The sequence below is a fragment of the Crocuta crocuta genome, unplaced genomic scaffold (genome assembly GCF_008692635.1).
Source record: "Crocuta crocuta isolate KB4526 unplaced genomic scaffold, BGI_CrCroc_1.0 scaffold291, whole genome shotgun sequence".
NCBI classification, from domain to species: domain Eukaryota; kingdom Metazoa; phylum Chordata; class Mammalia; order Carnivora; family Hyaenidae; genus Crocuta; species Crocuta crocuta.
The window spans coordinates 3,617,818-3,637,509 of NW_027527977.1; the positions used below are offsets into that span (position 1 = coordinate 3,617,818).

Here is a 19,692-nt window from a genome sequence, read left to right on the forward strand (position 1 = left end):
ATGTGTGGAATCTGGGATGATCTAGCAGTGTCTCACAGTGGAGAGAGGAGGAGAGGTCAGGTGACGCAAATGATGGCAGAGTACTTTCTGCAACTAATGGAATACGTAAACTCTCAGGCCGAAGGCTCACAAGTCCCGAATGAGTTACAGGGAAGCAGAAGACTACCCAGGCAACTGTTCTTAGTTTTCCATGCAACTTAGAAAGTACCCAGACCAAAAAAGATTACCTACAAATGAACAAAAACAGGACCACAGCTGACCTCCCTGGAATAAATCTTCAAGGTGCTGAAGAAAAATGACTTAATCTAGAATTCTGTGTCCCACTAAAATACTATTCAAGCTTAGAGATGAATAAAATGATGCTCCAATGGTGACTAAGAGTTTAGTCTTCACAGGAGAGAACTACTCCAGAAGAAGAAAACTGAGCCTCAAAGGAAAGAATGAATCTCACAGGTCAGTAGTGAGCACAGCAAACAGCAAGCGCTGAGTGTAAAGATGATGACTGTGTAGGACATAAGAATACGCTAAGACTCAACACAACAACAGAGACATGGAAGATAGAGATCAGAGAAGAAACTTTCTAAGGTCCTGTGTTACTCAGGAGGATAGAAAGAGTAATTCACTTTAGACTTTATGAAATCAAGGAGGCGTATTGAAAACTTACCGGTAACACTAAAATATAGAATTAGAAGGAATGATTTTTAAATCAATAAGTGAAAAAAGAAATGTACATACACAAAAAAGGTGAAAGAAATTATTCCAAAATAATCATGACGCTAAATAAAATGGGTAAATTTCCCCACTAAAAGACAAGAGACTATCAGATTCAGTCATTAAAGTCCTAGTTTTATATCTGGCAAAACAAACAAAAAACCCCCACACTTGCATAAGGAGACAAGAGTACTCAATAAAAGCACTATCAATTGGAAGCCTATATGTCCATGCAAAAAGAACTGCACAAAATGATATAATAAATTCTAACATTGAAATACTACAAAAATTAAAATTAATCAACTGAATCTCTAAAATTCAACATGGATTCATCTCAAAATACAATACTGACTAAAAGAAGGCTATTTGAAAGAGTAGAAACAGTAAACCATTTACATAAGTTAAAAAAATTCCTCAGAATATACTATTTACTATAGTATATACATGCACATGTATTGAAAAGTATAAAAACATATCCAGAGAAGAAACATATAAACTTTAGAAGGAAGTTATATTTGGGAAGGGGCTGTACCTCAGATGCATTTTTATAATATTTTCTTTTTTAAATAAACAATTCAAACTGATGATAAAATATCAATGTGTGTGAGGTGTACAGGTGTTGCTTATGTGATTTTGTTTTTCATATTTTGAAGTAGTTCTGAAATTACAATTTAAAATAAAAATTCAAAGGAGAAGAATGTTTTAGATCTATGCCAAGCCAAATCCATCTATCCAGTCAGCTATCAATTATTTATTTTTAATTTTTTAATGTTTATTTATTTTTGAGAGAGAAAGATAAAAGTGTGAGCAGAGGAAGGGCAGAGAGAGAGGGAGACAAAGAATCCAAAGGAGGCAGCAGGCTCTTGAGATGTCAGCATAGAGCCTGATGCAGAGCTCAAACCCACAATTTGTGAGATCATGACCTGAGACAAACAGGCGCTCCTCAATTGTTGTATTAAAATTACATTTTAAATGTGCTGAATGCTTGGGACAGTTCTAACTGCAAGGGAATACAGATACATGAGTGGTCAAAAAACAATCTTGTTTGTAATCTGTGATTTTTGTTGTTAATAATGTAAAATGGTGGTTCAGGCCTTTTCTTTTTTCTTTTGGCATTTGCTTTGTTCTATCCCAGTGCTCAGGATACATTTGATGGAACCCTACTAACAAAGGGAAAAGACAGGGAGATTACAGCCATCCTGTAAGCAGGTCATCTGTGTGAGGGACAGGAGGCAGAGGACACACTCACGGAGCGCTTTAATGGAAAGCGATGTGTCATGTTTGTTGGGAATAGCGGGAAGGCAAGAGCGGCTAAAGAATAACTGCCTTGTATAGCTCAAGTCCTCTGACTCAGTGTTCTCCTGGCTTCACGGGGGAATTGATTCTTGAGTAGAGTTTTCAAGAATGAGATGGAAGACTGTCAAAGAGAGGTGGGCTTGGTTAGGTCTCAAAGGAAGTTTCTTGGAGGAGAGACTAGAAGAATGAAAGAAACTGGTACTGGGGGGTTTGAGTAGAGCTAGGCAGAAGGTGCAGGCTGAGAGCTCAGTGTCTCCTCCTGAGGAAAGGGGCCAGAAGCTCTTAAAATTCAAAGCCTAGTGTACCGCGCAGCACTGACCCTGCTTCCTCTGAAGCTACTGCTGAGTCCCAGGTTCAGTGCACTTGAGACCCAGGTTGATGACAGGGATGCTCCCTTTTGGACTGTAACAAAACAAGCAATTGGGTCCTCTCAGCTTAGGGCGGACAAGAGGCCAGAGGAGGGCAGAGAGCAGATATACCAAAAGGGCTGGGATACAGCAGCTGCCTGAGTGGAACTCCCACATGTGACATGTTAACAAAGGAGTCAGAAGTGTCTCAGAAAGCTTAGCTAGAGGGGACAGTGGAAACAGGCCCAACTTGGACATACAGCGCATGACGAGGAGAATCCACTTCTGGCATTGTGTGGCTGGGGGCTCTCAATCTGGAGCTGGAGGACATACGGATAATTTGGAGAAAGAGTGGGGCTTTGAAAAAGCATGAAATACGCCCTGCATCTTAGAGGCACATAAGATTTTTATATTTGCTGCTGAGGATAGAGATTTACAATGGTGAGTAAGTAACACAAACTAAGCTGTTTTCTATTAACTGAAATTTTATTTCTGAGCCTCACCACTGACAGTATTTTTAGGTAACACCTAATTTAATACGTAAAAGCTAAATGGCTGGCCATAAAGCCCTAGACCTTCAATCTAAAACATACCACTATTCAACGACACTTCTAATCAGGGATCTAGAACCATTTTTCTAGAAATAAACACCAAGTTCATGCGGTAAATAGAAGTATTGCCATGTCTCTCCTTTTAATTTTCTTGCCATCAAATGCATTAACTATAAATAAGTCTAAACTTTTTCTACATTTTAAACTCCGTTTCACAGTTTTAAAAGTTATTTTCCTTCTTCTGGTAATTTTAAAGTTATAGTGGCCCTCCCTCTTTTACTTCCTTGTTCCCTCCCTCCTTTCAAGATTTCTCTTTGTCTCCTTGAGTGACAGTTAATTTTATTTGTATTAGCCTAGAACTTGCCAAGACAGCTGTGAATTCACGCCACAGGGTTAAATAAACACAAATATCAATGACTACATATTTATTTTTAAAATTCTTTATGGACCCAAATATGTAGATAAGCAGAAGGGTAAAATAAAGATGAAGAATCATGACCCTGCCAACTGTGTGACCACAGGTGAATGGCTCTTGGGACATTTCTCTGAAATGAGGGGCCCCACCTGGGATCCATCCCGTCTGCACTTCGTTCTGTCATAAAACCCCATGACATCCCTCCTAGGTTTTAAAATTCAATGAAATATAAATGCTAAGCGAAAGAAAAAAAACCACAGTAGCTAAAATGAAATGAAAACATTGACAAAGGTTATGGTACAGTGATATTATTGATGGATTTATATAAATACAGGGGAAAAAAAGTCACACAAACATGAAATGTAAATACTATCTAACTTGGGAGGTACTAGGGCTTATTTTAAACTCTGGCAGATCTGATTTGGATAGATTTTTTAGAAATATGATTTAAGGAATTTTTTTTAAACACCTTAAATTTTTTTTTAACATTTATTCATTTTTGAGAGAAGGAGACAGAGCACAAGCAGGGAAGGGACAGAGAGAGAGGGAGACACAGAATCCGAAGCAGGCTCCAGGCTCTGAGCTGTCTGCACAGAGCCCGATGTGGGGCTCGAACTCACGAGCTGAGCCGAAGTCGGACGCTTAACCGACTGAGCCACCCAAGTGCCCCAAGGAATTACTATTATTATTACTGCTCTATGTACTCACTCTAAATCAGGAATGAACTGTTTTCCGACTGTACATTTCTTAGTCTCTTTATCCAGTGCTGAGACTGCTCAACGTCTTCTCTAGTTCTCACCAAACTGTCAGGGAAAATCTGTGTTTCCTACTACGGTGCTTCTGGAACCCTCCAAGTTCAGCCACCTGCACATAGCAGCAATTTATACAACACTTTGCTTCCCCTCTTTACCCAAGAATTATCTGTTTAAGAGAGGTGAAATTATGAGGTTATAGCTCTGTCTCCAGGGCTTGGGAAACATATAAGGCAGATCCTTAACCACTATAAGATTTAATAATCTTAAATACTTTTTCTCTAGAATATTGTTATGCATAATATTAAACTCCATAAAAGCTTTCTTAAGGAAAATGGTTGTATCATCTATCAATTATGGGAAAGTAAACAGTTCACTCTTAAACACCTGACAACCTGAAGCAGGTTTGTCCCATGAACAAGGAGCTGTGCACAGGGCTGGGCCCAGGAGCCATTCCTGTGCAAGGCCTCTGCCTCCAGCCCTGCAGTATCCATCTTGGAGGCTAATTAAACTGCCTTCATGCTAGAACAGGACAGAAAAAAGAAAAAAAAAAGGGGGGGGGGAGTTGTAAGCATTTGACAGAGTATCAAGCATGAAAGTAAAGATGGTAACATCTACCATTCTAATCATAAACTCTTCCTCTGGCTTCTGAAACATACGTAGGAGAACAGGACACAGACCTGGCCCAGGTGCAATCAATTACCTCTCACAATCAGACAGCGTTTCACACTGGCACATGCACCCAGACACGCTCTTGCACACGACCACATGCAGACAGATGCAGAGGCTTGAGCCTGATGGAGTTCATGCTTTCCTCTAAACACTGATTTTAAGATTCATCCTGATTTCTCCTCTCCCTCTCCTCCTATTTCTTCTTTACTACTCCTTAGAGAATTAAAGCCACCATCAAAGGTTAAAATCTAAATGGGAGTGCTTGCAAATGTTTATGTGTGGCTTAATTCCCCACCCAGAGATTTAGCAACGGTTTTGTGCTGGGAGACATTTGTGTTGCAAACCTGAAAGATCAAGTCCCTCCCCTAAAAATGTACAGACACCCTGCTTACCCTTGGAGGGCAGCGTCCCTCCCTCACTTTGAAGGCTGTATTACATAACCGCGGAAAAGAGGGAGGACCTCAGTTTTGATGCCAACTTCTTCCCTTTTTACTTCGGCTACAATGTTAGCCTTTGAGATCATCAAATATGGCTTTCAACATCCCACTTACACAGAAAAAACAACTTGGCCCAAACTTACAGATCATTCACATCCTAAACGCAGATCTCACTATCCTCTCTTCTTAGCTTTTGAAAAATAACTTGTCAAATCTCAAAGCTATTTACAGTTATCAGATCAGGCGAGAGGCTGACTTGCCGTAAAACACACTGAACACAACTGCCACCCACTTCCTTCCTCCCCACCTCCAAATGAGAATCCTGCATTTATTAAATGCTCCATCATAAAATGTGCACAGATCTGTCTTTTTCACATTTTGTTCATTTGCCATTCTGTACTCTGCTTGCATAAAAGTATTTCTGAAAATATTCAAGTCTGAATACAATAGGAAACATAACCAAAGAATCAATAGCCATGTCTTCTATTTTAGATATTCTAAAAGGCATATTCGTACAAATAGCTCTCGCATTTTGAAAAATCAATTTTAAAACATACTCAAAATGGAGTAAACGTATTTGTTCTGTGGGTGCGCCCATCCCACCCCCAACAAGCTGCCCTTCTTCCTCTAGGAATACAATTCAGGACAGTGATCGGAGCGCACTGAAGGAAGAGACCTACCTCACAGAACATATAGAGAGACAGCAATGTGAGGCCAAGGTTATACACCACTAAAATACCCCGGCAAGAGAACGGCTGCCTATTCTTCATATACTTTGGTCCCAGCCATACAATTAGTAAGTATATGACAGAGCAGATAAAAGTAGGTATATAATTGTCCAGAAGAAACCATCCTTTTACTCTGGTATCTGGAAAATAAGAAGAGAAAAAACATACAGTGATTAATAAGGCAGATATAAAACCACAGCTTTTTTTCAAACATTAAAAATCTTCTCTCCCAATAATTTTGTAATAGTCATCTAATTCTCAAGCTCCGAATGCCAGCAAAGCAGCTGGAAGAGGAAGCAGGAGCTTTCAATATTTGTCATACAAGGTGCAGCTCCTTGTTACATGTTCTGAATAATAACATGTATATCATGTGTGGCTTTTACTTTAAAAAAAAAAAAAAAAGAAGAAATCTTCTCCAAAGCATCTTAAAGAAACCAAGGAGAAAGCTAAAATTTCTAACTGTATTTATGGACCAGATCTGCTGAATGATGCACAGAGACAGTAATGAAACTCCAGAAATGACAGTCTCTGAACTCCGAAGTCCTCATCTTAGGTCAAGTGTCTGCCAGTCTGCCCAGCATGTAAAGACTCAGAAAACATGCTATTTATCCAGCTTAGCCACAATTACTGATTAGAAAGTCACCATCTGCTAGGAGTGCAATGGTCAACAGCAGAGGGGACAATAATTTTAAAGGAAAAAAAAGATGAAGCAGCAGTGACAGTGACTATTTTAAAAAAAACCATGTGAGCAGTAGAAGCTTGAGAGGGAAGACCTACACTGATTTGGGGGGGTGGGGGGAGGGCGTGGCTACAGGTGCAGGAGCGATCTCCCTTCTCCCATCCCTTTTCCTTGGCAGAGAGGAGGACAACTAGCTCCACGGAGCTGCCAGCAGCAATCTGACAGCCTCTCCTTGGATGGGGGCACACTCTCTGGCAGCCAGACCTCCTAGGTGTTAACTTGTCCCCTGTAAGAGTCAACTTCCGCCTGTGGCCGACCTCCAGAAGCCACTTCTGCTGCATGTTCCTGTCTGCATGCTGCTTTGTTGAGCCCCCAAAACCTATCACTCCTCAATCTGATCTACCCTCCAAGGCCACCGACTCAGGAGCTCAGAGGCACATGCAGTTTTCTCTTCCTGCATCCTCAGAGAAGCAGCAGCTAGCGGGGACAGTCTCTGTCCCTTCTTGGACCTCCTGACTGGACCATCCTGCTTTCTCCAATGCTTTTTCTCTTGATCTTGCAGGAAAAGCAACCGTCCATTTGGGGAATGGACTGTCAGTCTCCTTTCTTGCAGACATCCTAAATTCTCCCAGGGTGTCTCTGTCATGCTCCTCCCTTGGCTTCAGAGGGAGATGCCCTCCACCCTCTCTCCACTACTTATGCTAAGGTGGTGGAGTGGGTTACCACAGTTCTGCTGAATTGGTAGTTCTTAGAAGTCCTGCAGGGAGGTGGCTGGCCACAGTGTACTTGAGGAGATTCGTAGCACCTTTTGTTCTCAGCTCTAGGCCCTGGCTGTCAACTGTGAGAAAGCAAGTTCCCACTTAGCAACTAACATCAGATTGTTACATATGTTTGTGTCTACATATACATCACAAACACAATAAATGCATACACAAAAACCTCCCATTTCCTCTTATTTAATGTTCTATCTTACATCTTACTTTTTTTTTACACCTTGCTTTTTAAATTTTGTAAGGCCATATCTGCAAGTATCCAGCCTCCTTCCATATTGCCAAGTGCTGCCAGAGTGGCTGTCCCCACCATGCCCCCAGGCAGTAAATCTTTAGGGATGTAGCCAACCATGTTAGTCCTCGCCCACCCTCTGGTGACTTGTTCAGACATGGGCATGTGAAGCAACTGTGGCCACTGAGCTTTGAGGAGATGACAGCCGGGTGAAAGGCCCTGGGGAAGAGTTCCTTCTTACAAGCATGCAGATGGACAGATTCTTCCTTCCCCCTCTGCAGGTGCCGCCGGGAGCTGCTGTGGTCATCCCGTAACCATGAAAGGTGGAGGGATTTTTTTCCCAGGACAGAACTGCTGATAGACTGAGGGTGCGAAGTACAGAATGACAAGAACAAGAGTCCTGGGTCCCTGGAATAACTTAGGAGTTGCTCAGTCTTGGTAATGTAAACAGATCATTTTTGTCACTGTTTCAGCCATTTAAAATTGGACCTTTTTTTTTTTGGTCCCATAAAGCTGAAATAAGGCATTATCTCAACACAAGGATATATAAAATGATCAACTTAGTTTTGCTCATTTGGCTGTACACTTATTTACTTAATCAGTCTCCTACTGGTGGGCATGTACATTATTTCCAGTCTTTACAAGCAATGCTATAAAGGAATATCCTTATTCACACCTCTGCAATAAATGATCAAGGTTAGCTATAGGATCAAGTCTCAGGAGTCAAATAGCGGAGTCAAAGGTATGTGCTTTTTGATTTCAATAAAGACACAATTATCCTCCAAAGAGATCATATCAATTAGGCCTTTCTTTACACCCTCACATTTCATCTCTACCATACTAAGAGTTGAAGTTTCCTTTCTTTTCTGCTTTAAAAATCATAAGTGAAACTGACAATCTTTTCATTTGTTTAAAAGCTTCTTACAGTTTTTTAATGGCTTTTTCTGTAAACCTATAAAGTTCCTTCTTTATAGGTACATCAGGAGGTATTACAGATGACAAAGAACACAATATGGAGCCGATTTACTTCCTTAAAGGAAATAAATGACGGAGTATAAAAAGTCAGATCAGGTGTATTTACCCACTGATGTGACACAACATGAAAGGACATTAATAGGCCCTTCAAATTATAAAAGGGTAACAGTTTTAAACCACCAGAGGAGTGCATTTTGAAACCCAGCTCCAGCTGGAGACTCACAAGAATTGAGGAAACATACCACCAATAATGGTGAAAGGTGCAGCGTTCTCAGGCTACAAGCTTTCCGCACAATTTGATCTCCAGCTAATGTCAGCAGAGGGTCACAGCAGCTGTGTTTCTGCTCTGATAGCCAGGGGACACTGCACTCTTTAAGACTGTCACAGGACTTCTCCAAGCCCCCTGTTATCTAGGACAAAGCGTTGGTCTTCTCACAGAAGACGTTAATGTTTTCTAGAATCTCTTCATACAATATTTATAAGTGTCTGTAAGGGGAGGGGAGCAAAACCAAAAACCACCTTACCTCGGGGGCCTAGCAATGCCTTGAAATAGGTACTAAGTGATGCATCAAAATTTTCCATTTTAAAACCTATTAAGAAAAACAGACATTGATTAATCTCTACTCAAAATGCTTTTTATACAGTATTTTTTCATAAAAGAACAAGAACAAATCCTTTTCAAAGATGTGCTATGGAAAAGGTTATGTTCAAGCTTTTTTTTTTTTTAATTCCCAAAGTAACTTGTGTGTTAGGTCTAATTTGGAAATCAAAAGTAAAGACAGAATCTTGTGAATTCACGTTATAAATGAAGTGCTGGTTTTCTGAACTTCTTTTCGCAGTTCCATAAAAAATGCTTCCCATGAAGCTGGAATCTCAGAGGGGAGAAGAGTGGAACCAGGCTGAAAAAGGTGGCAGACGGGAGACGATCCCGTCTGGGCAAGAACTGAAGCTTGATGAAAGACTGGGGCCAAGACAGGAAGAGCCATGTTAGAGAAAGGAAGCCCACGGGTAAAAAGATGGTTTCCTCTGCTTGCTATTTGCACCCATTATTATTTAGAAATACCTCATGTCCATGATAAAAAATTCAAATACCAAAAATGAAAAAAGACAGTAAAACAGATTTCATCCCTTTGCTCCAACCACAATCCCAGAGCCCCACTGTTCAAAGGGACCTAATAGTAACTTTTCTTGGACATAACTCTAGAGATTTTTCTCTTGTGAGCACAAAAGGAATCGTGCCAAATGGGTGTTTTTACAATTGTGGATTTCAATCCATTAATAGATGATTAGGTCAGTGTAGCATTAATAATTTTATTAATAATAATAGAAATAATAATCAACAGTGCTTTGTCCCTAGTGAGAATGAATATTTCCCTAAGTCTTCAGTGTTACTGTACTGTATTACATGAGTATGACAATATCAGTACTATGTACTTTGTTGTGATATAAAATATATTCTTACTATGGAGATCACAGTAAAAAAAAATTACACAGAAAACAACGTGGTATCAAGGAGAGTACATATTACTATTGCTTGCCTTCACTTGAAACATCTTGGAGATACTGTGTAGTGATACCCATAGTTACAGATCTACCTTCATCTTCTAAGCCTTTATAGCTCCCTCCATTCCACCCCGCCATTTAAGATTTACCTCTATAGTATTCCTAAGCATCTTTTCACATGCATATTGACTAGATTTTCTATATTAAAGTTAAAAGGCATATATTTTCAATTTTCCTGGTCAGTGCTCTTAGAGAAATAACCACAAATATTTTACCTGCAAAGGGCAAAGGCAAAACTGGTTTTATTAACTAAGTAAGCTGTGAATCACTTAACAATACTTCTCTTCCTTGGCTTATGACACTGAAGTATATGTACTCTTTGGTTAATTTCGTGGATACACTTTACTTTATCCACCACTCTAGTAGTTACAATTGAGTCAGTCCAGCTGGCAGTAGTGAGGCAGAGAATCCAGCCAGGAGTAAGAAAGAGACAGGCAGAACCAGCAAGAACGCTTAGAAAGCAATAGTTACCAGGTTCTGTTCTGACATCTGTACTGCCCCCAGGGTGGGGGTGAGCAGGGACCATGGACTCCCTCAACCCATTGGCTGGAAACAGGAGGCCACCAACTCCCACATGTCCAAGTGTCAACAATTAGGTCCCTTAATAAGTACACATCACAGTACTAGGTCCCTTCTGAAATTCAGAAATTAGATTGCTTTTTAACATACTGTATTCCTAAGAGCATCAGACAGAACCTCTCTGGGGAACAGAACATTCTAAAAAATCTTGAGAAGGGTGGCTGGGTGGCTCAGTCAGCTAAGCATCCAACTTTGGCTCAGGTCATGATCTTGTAGCTTGTGAGTTTGAGCCCCACATAGGGGGTCTGTGCTGACAGCTCTGAGTCTGGAGCCTTGGAGCCTGCTTCAGATTCTGTGTCTCCCTCTTTCTCTGCCTCCCTCTTCCCCCCCNCTATACATTTATACATTTATAAATTATTTTAAAATAAATACATAAATAAAACAAAGAATGTATTTATCCCTCTCCCCCACTCAAAATTAAAATTAAAATAAATAAACATTTAAAAATCTTGAGAACTGGTTAAGTTTTATGCTTCCTAAGCAGAATTCCTTTTAAAAAGAATGCCATCCTTAAATAAGAAATGCTTTATCTATTAAAAGTCCTGCAGTTAAAAAAACAATTTAGCCATATCCAATTATTTTCCATCATCTACTGAAAATCATCTAGAACACATAGTTTTAGAAGACAAACATCATGTTTTTGTGAAATCAAAATCACTCTAATATGGTTAGCTTTACCTGTGATGGGTGGTGGGCCATCTATGTGGAGGGCCCTGGGTCCCCTTCACCCTCAATCAGAGCAAACAAGCACAAGGAGGAATGAGGTTGTAAACACCATGACTACTGGATGAATTACTGATGGATAAGCTGCCCACTGGGGACAAATCCACCTTTTTCCAAAAACAGTTTGAAATCTAGATCCTGCTATTACTTAATGGGCATATAGCTTACAATGGAGCTCATTACGCATATAAAACCCAGGTATTAAGCACAAAGGCACTGAGAGCAGGTATGGGGCACAACAGGTTGGCAGGTAATTAGGTGGCTCAGTGCTGGGCTCTTCATCAGGCAGCTTGGGTTTGCAACCCATTTTTTCTACCTACTAGCAGTATGACTTTGGACAGTTATTTAATCTCCTATCTATAAAATGGGGGGAAATGTACAGTAAGTGCCTCAAAGGTTAAAAAGATCAAATGATTTCATATATGTAAGACCCTGAGGGCAGAGCCAGGCATACAGTGGGTCCTCAATAAAGGTCTCCTACTGTATGTCTACAATAGGTTCAACTCCATAATGAGTACTGCCAACCATCCATGGCCACTCATGCTTCTCAGGAGGGGCCTTTCATCCCTGACCCCTGTGTACTCAATACTATCAGTGAGTCCCTAGTCATCATGATAACCCACCCACAATGTCCCTTTCAAGTCCTAACACCCCCAGAGGGACAGCAGTGGAAGGTGGGTGCATTGATAACATCACATGAGAGAGGGGCTGGTCAGTATGAGGCATTATCTAAACATGGAAGACAAGGCTAAAATGAACGTACAAATCAGATACACAAATTATCAGGCTTCTACTATGTACAAAGGATTGCCAAGTAGGGATAAACACAAAGGAGCATACCTAGACACCCAGAACAAACTAGACATTCATGGTGTGGAAAGAAGCCAGATGCTATAAACCAACACCAAACTCATCTAGCAAATGAGTAGATGTTAGAATAATGCATACTAAGACAAGCTGTATATTTAACACCAAGTCATGAAGATAACATTCAAATAACAGTATTCTGGGATCTAACATTAGGAAAGATGCCTGACAAAAGTAATAATGGAATCATTCTAAATTTTAACGAAGATAACTTTCAGAGGGGCTGTAACCACTATTTCTTTCTTAATCTTTATTTATTATTTTGAGAGACTGAGAGACAGAGAGACAGAGTACGAGCAGAGTAGAGGCAAAGAGAGAAGAAGACACAAATCTGAAGCAGGCTCCAGGCTCTGAGCTGTCAGCACAGAACCCAATGTAGGGCTTGAACCCACAGACTGCAAGATCATGACCTGAGCCAAAGTTGGCCACTTACCAGACTGAGTCACTCAGGTGCACTTGTCCCCCCTCCCCCCACCGCCTGCCTTTTTAATGTAAGGAAGATACAGAAAAGGTGGAAACAAGTAAGAAAAAAAAAGTTACAAATGATGGGAAACAGACAGTAGGATGGAGTTGGGAGTGGGGAGAACATCAGTGGTCTTGGAAAAACTGAGGCCCAGGACTGGTGGCATGACCTACAGTTGTAAGCTGCATGCCTAGCACGTAGTTCAAAGTGACAACCCAGGCTACCATCCCAGCAACAGAAAAGCAGCTTGCCTAAACATAAGGTAAAGTCTCAGTCCAAGAATACGGAAGCCAGCAGCAGGTTACCAGAAGAAGCTGTGAAATTTAGTATTTGGAGATATTAAAGAATTTTGTCACCAGCCATCTGTCCCGAGTAATCCCAGTATGAACCCACACGGTGCAGAGCCCCTCAAGCTGGCGGCCTCAGAAGCACTCCTCCGTCTTTCTGGGACGAGACACCTCTAACAAAAGCACACTCGAGAGGCGATTTTCTCACAGACAGCACCTTTGTTCTTAGACTGCACTTTTTCTGAGCTTGAGAATTCCCATCTCAGGTTGGCAAAGCTTCTCCCAGGCAAATCTGGGAACCCGCGAAGCAGCCAGCCAGACCTGCTCCGAGAGGGCACGCAGGGAGAGTAACACGTGAGTGCTGCATCGCTCCTGAAACGTTTCCGGTGCAGGGGAGAAAGGAGGGGCCGAGGCGGCCCCTGGCGCACAGGGCCTTGGTCACTAGAGTCCTGACCATGAGCCACAGGCCCGATTCTGGGCCGGACTCTGACGTGTTAAAGGTTTCCCCCAAACTCTCGCCCCCACGCCCACGGCCGGACACATACCGTAACCCGTCAGACACGGTTGTTTTTTTCACAGGTTACCAAGAGACAGTCGCCAAAGGTTTATTTTCCTTATTGACTCAGTATAAGCTCCGGGTTCCGTCCAGCCAGCCATGTAGCCAGCATCTCCCAGTACCAGGTGGGCACTTGCTTACTCACACCGTCCACTTACCCAATGCCAAGGGCACGGAGGCCCTGATGGATGCAGCAGGGAACAAGACAGAATTGTAGACTGGTGGAGACACACACACACACGCACACGCACACACATACACACACACTATTATGTAAAGCGACTCTCAGCAAGAACATCATATAGCAGGGAAAAGAGGGCAGGATCATAGGATGGGATCTACTGTGGAAAACGTGGTTAGAGAAAGTGACAAGCGAGCAGACACCCAAGTGGACAGAGCATCAGAGCACAAGGCCCTCCAGGTAGAGGGACAGGAGAATGCAATGGCTCCAAGGCCAGCACGTGCCTGGCAGGCTTGGAGGCCACAGGCAAGGCCAGGGGCAGGGGATGGCAGCAGTGAGGGAGGCCTTCTGCCCCCCACAACCCTCCTGGCACCCGGAGCTCACTCTGTGCTGGTCCGCAGAAAGCAACCACATGGCACAACTTGCAGAGAGCATGTGCCCAAAAGGCGGAGAACAGAAGATGCCAAACCTTAATCGCGCTCGCTGCCACTGCCCCCTCATCCCCCTGGCTGAGGCTGCCTGCCAGCACCAGGCCCTTTTGCTCCCCGTCTCCCTTGCTGAGCTATCTGCTGTGCCATGGGACCAGTACAGAAGGTCTCAGCAAATGAATTATTCGCTGCCGGGCTAGGCGGGCACTTGCCGAGTGGCCTGTGGGCCCAGCTTGACAGCTTTGCACTTATCTAAAGGAACAGGAGAGGCGAAGGGCTCTGTAAAACCCGACACTTTGCCTAGTGATCTGGAATCCTGGGAATGGCATGACCCAGTCTGCACAAGACATCCAACCGTACTGCCAGGTCTGCGGCCTGTCCCCTGTCTTCCAAGATGCCAGTGGGCCAGAGACATCACTTTTCAATGACCCGAGTCACCCTGCTGGCAGCTGGGGCAAGCTGGGCCAAGCGGGAACACAGCTGTTTCGTACAATTGTACTAGCAGGGACCAAGCCCAGGCACTGGGCCCATGGAAGAGGAGCTTGGGTCCTAAATGAAGCAACAGAATAAGCCATTCTTTGATCTGGCTGGTTCCCCACACAGACAGGAAAACGGCATGGTCAGCACCTCTGAGGAACCAGATCACACTGAGATCAAGCCAAACATCACTTCCCCGTCCTCTGTAACCCTAAGTCTGTGTTGCTCACTCAAACTACAGGGCTTCCCAGAATTACTGGTCATGATGGGAAGGAATAGGACCCATTAAAAAAAATTCCAACCATAACAGTATTCAAAGTGTTCACCAGTTCCTAGGCCACACACAGAAAACCAGGACAATAAAAACGGGATAAGAGTAGGAAACAGAGGCAGTAGGAAATTAGAACAGATTTGAAAGAATTCCTCTTTATGCACAATTTCCAAAAGACACACTGAGTTGAAAGCCACTTCCCACTATCAAGTTCTGGAATGTCTTTGGTAACCATGCAACTGTATTATAATTCTGCCTCACTGTAAGTATCCCACTAAGGAAATTGATTAATCGGGGCTGGTCACTCTCCATAAATTACTACATTCTAAGTGGGTGTGAGAGAGAGTACCTGAATCAAGTATTAACTCTGTGTCCTGGGACAATTTCCTCCCACATATGCTAAGAGTTTAGGATTGAGGTGAGCCTCAGGCCTGAATGTAAGAGAAAACACAGGAACTACCCCTGCACAAAAGGCAGAAACCTGGACATACTGACATAAGCAGAACCCAAAAAGGCAAAAACAGCATCCTCGAAAGAGAGTCCTCCTAATGTGGAAAATCCACCTGTCAGCTCCCTCCACGAGGAGGATATGCCCAGGTGAGCTTAAATAAGCATTAGTGTTCTCTTTGATCTATTATCAAAGAGTTTGCTAGAGGCTTGTTTGGGGGGGGAAAAAAGACATCACAATAAGCTTTAAGCCAATCAGTGCACCCCCTCTTTCTATTTGGCTCCCAAGAGGGGCAACAAAATGGGAGAGAATGGGGGGGGGGACGACAAAAGGTTGCTGGGGTAAATGAGAGACGGTGTAGAAAGTTGCTCCCATCACAGTGCTCAAGATGAGTTTCTGGTTTTGATAAGAATGCAAATGCTGGGGTGCCTGGGTGGTTCAGTTGGTTAAGCAGCTCAGGTCATGATCTCACGCCCTTCATCGGGTTCTGTGCTAATACTTCAGAGCCTGGAGCCTTCTTTAGATTCTGTGTCTCCTCTTTGCCCCATACCTGCTTGTGCTCGGTCTCTCAAAAATAAATAAACATTAAAAAAAAAAAAAAGAATGCAAACCCTAATCATCTTGGCTGTTTACCTCTGGGGCAGGAGTAAGTGGGAAGGCTGATCAGCAACAACAAAGTACTAAGATCTTAGGGCAAATTGGCTTTAAAAGACAGTAAGATTTTTTAAAAATTATGATAGTGAAGAAAGTTAATTTTCTAAACTCACAGTAGTAAAGATCTTTAAGGTCAAGTCTTGGCTTTTCTTGCTGCTAAGGCAATGGTAACAGGCAGCAGGCAGCTTGCCGCGAAAATTTCTTTTTCTGGGGTATCAGTGTAGTCACATTACTTTTGGCTTAAAAATGTGTTTACTGCAGACGTTTAACTACTGTTTAGTATAACTTCCTCATCATATCCTGTTTTATTTATTTTTTGAATTGTCACAGTTCATCTAAAAATGAGTTATTTGAGCTACAAGGGTTCAGGATGAAATTTCCCTCCATTTTTTCTTCTCCTACCCCTTCATCTCTTTAACAGTCAACTTGCATTATGCAGGCATGGGAACATTCTTCAAGTTGGCTGCCAATAACACGAAAAATCAAATAGTGCTTTAATTTGGTAGTCACAAGACTGTTTCCGGAATATAAAAAGGTTTTTCTAGGTTGGAGAAAATCAAGTCCAGAATGAGAGGAGGACCATAAATGATACCTTGTTCAGAAATGTTAAAATTAAAATATTAAATATAAAAACACTGTCAAAAAGACCATAAAGGAAATAGCTAAGTACTAGCAAGCTTTCAGCTAGGGAAAAAAATGGACAACAGAATTCCTATAGAATGCTGGCATCTAAATAAATGATAACTCTGGATTAAATCTTGGCTCAAGAGAAACTATCTTCCACATCAACCATGGTACTGTCACTCTGCCGACCCATGAATCTATGTTTGTTCTTTTTTACTGTAGAATTCCCATACTTTCTAACCTCCATGCTAAGAAATAAGAAACTCTTGTTAACACTCCGACACAATCATGTGTCTTATCATACATCATGCATGTAGAGAGAGAACACAGTCCTATTCGGAGCTTTAGATAAATAACTGCCAAATTAGAGCACCGATATGCACTACGAAGGACTGCTTCGGGTTAGCCACATGGCCAAAGACACCTGAACAGCTTCCTTCTCGTATGTTTAATTCAAGGAGAGGTGGGTTATAAATGTTGCGATAATCAGGTTTCTTTAGTACACAGGTAAGATCAGACAGGTTAAAAGAGAAGTGTCAGTCTCCAGCCCCTTGTTTGTTACCAGTTAATTAAGAGGTACTATTTGCATCACTGTGGGAGAAGGACAGTCTTCCAAAGCAGTGGAGTCACCCCGGTGGCTTTGCTCTCCAGTGACTTATCTATGGGTCTTTCCTTCCTGCTCTCCCTTGTCTTCACTGTCAACCCTTCTCCAAGGCCCAGATCAGGTGATGCAAAGGCTCCCTCTCTTTGGCCTCTTATGGCTTTGCTGTCTTAACAACTCATTTAGCAAACAGCAAACTTCAACTTGGATAGTTATGTTTTCAGGTATTATGGGAACATACTCTGCACTTCTCAAGTAAAGCCCACATCCCTCAAAGGACAAGTACTCCAACTTGTTCTATGTGTGCAACAATTATCTACTGGTGGTACCTAAATGAGATAAACCTATTGCAAAATAAAAAAAAGGGATGACAGCATTAAGCAGTGACACACACTGGCCCACAATGACAGCTTCCTAAAACATGGACTAAGTCCTAGTTATAGAAGGTGTTCCCCAGAGAAGAGCTCCTCAGTGTTAGGGATGTGGAGCTCTGACAGAGAGGTTCTCCTCATAAGGTGTGAAACAAACAACAAAATACCATGATGATTTACCCCCCACCCCCACCCCCGTAAACAGCAGAGGGAATTTCTTCAGAAAGAGAGAAAGAGATGTATTTTTCTAATTTTGGAAGGCAATTCAAAAATATACTCAATCTGAGAATTCAGATGTAGATACATTTTTCAGCAGTGGGAAGTGGGAGAGTAACATAGACTTCCAACTTTTCTCTAGGGGAATTCTCATCCACAGCTAAAGAACAGAATGTGCCGTCAAGTTCAAAGTTCTTTCCCACGTTCACAGGAGGGGGAGGAAAGGGCCCCACACACCAACCTACTTACCCAACAAGTGTCTGGAGAGGGGTTCACTGGAAAAGAAAATTATTCTTGTAGAATTCTGTTACCTTAAAGATGACAACTTCATTCTGACTTAAAACCAGAGTAAGAAAAGGTGATGACTTCTGCTTGAAGTCATCATGAAAAGACCATGCTTGAAAGACCATGCTAAGATACACAAAGAATACTCCCTGCTGGTGGACGAAGGCCAGAGGGCTGCAGATGGCTCAGAACTCTGCTCTCTTTGCTGACAATAAATAATTAATACCCATAAGGTGGCAGTGAGAGACCAAGGCAAAAGATCAGGTGCTGGGATCGGGTCATCCCTGTGACTGGTTTTATTTTTGCACTCCCAAAAACTCTCACAGAGGAACTACTCTTTACCAGTCATCTGAGTTAACAAGTATTCGACAAATGCCTACAATGTGCTACACAGCACACTGCTTGGTTAGGAAGTGCTACTGACGTGACCCTGCCTTCTTGAAATGTCCAGTACTATATAGTGTGAGCCGATCACTTCGGGGAAGCACTGGGTAGGAGAACATGCTCCAGAGCCACACAGCCTGGGTTCAATTCCCTGCTCCATCACTTACTAGCCATGGGGGCTTGGGCAAGGGACCTGCTCTTTCATGCCTTGGTTTTGTTATTTATAAAACAATTAAAGTACATTCCTCATATGATTACATAAATTAATATATGCCAAATACTTCGCATAGTGAGTGCATGGCACACAATACATATTGCATATATATGTGTTCTTATCCTTATTACAAAGACCTTTCGCACTGACCAATTTTGCAGTCAATTATTCTGACTCAATAGTCAGAAAAATTATTTCTGACTATTTGCAAAGTCAGAAATCAGAGTTCCCTGCAAAGGCCACAGCCAATGAAACATGCTCATATCCACCACTCGCAGCTCGGATATTCCATATTTTGGATGGATCACATGCCATAATGACACTTGTGAATATGGAGACTTTTAAGAGATTCTAGATAAATTTCTCTGGAATGTTAAGAGGATGCTGTTATAGACCCCTCTATGAGTGGGAGGGAAGTTCAGTGTTCATACTATCTTCAGTACAGAGTGGAAGGCAGTCTGTATCTAAGATGCCTTTTTTTGTGCGCCCAGCAACTCACATATGGAAGATGCCCGATAAATTTATTCATTTATTACAACTAGGGAGGTAGCTGAGTTGACAAAGGTCACAGGGCTTGGGTGGAGACAAAGTGTGAAGCCAGTTTTCCTACCCTATGATCAATTGCTCTTAAAACATCCCACGTAAACTTTCACAGAAACATCTTTATATGCTTATTAAAAGCATGGTGACAATATGTATAAAGATTGTCTGAGTTCATATCTATGAGAATGAGAAATTAACTTTTAGATTTAAAAAAAAGTTTATTTATTTTTGAGAGACAGAGAGAGAGAGAGAGAATGCATTCACAAGAACAAGCGCAGGGGAGTGGCAGAGAGAATATCCCAAGTAGGCTCTCTGCTGTCAGTGCAGAGCCTGAAGTGGAGCTCGAACTCATGAGTGGGACACTTAATGGACTGAGCCACCCCGGTGCTCCG

At 42.1% G+C, this 19,692-nt stretch overlaps 1 protein-coding gene across 5 annotated transcripts in view; it reads right to left on the reverse strand.

Moving 5' to 3' along the window:
• Nucleotides 1–19,692, reverse strand: part of ELOVL5 (ELOVL fatty acid elongase 5) — a 97,423-nt gene that overhangs the window by 40,148 nt on the left and 37,583 nt on the right. For all 5 annotated transcript variants that reach the window (XR_013332390.1, XR_013332391.1, XM_077752849.1 and 2 more), the window contains 2 exons: nucleotides 9,090–9,155; nucleotides 5,862–6,049 (listed from right to left, as the gene is read on the reverse strand). Coding sequence is in view for 3 of the 5 variants with exons in the window: in XM_077752849.1 (XP_077608975.1) it covers nucleotides 5,862–6,049; nucleotides 9,090–9,147 (246 nt within the window). In the remaining 2 variants the exon portion in view is untranslated. The remainder of the gene's footprint in view (nucleotides 1–5,861; nucleotides 6,050–9,089; nucleotides 9,156–19,692) is intronic.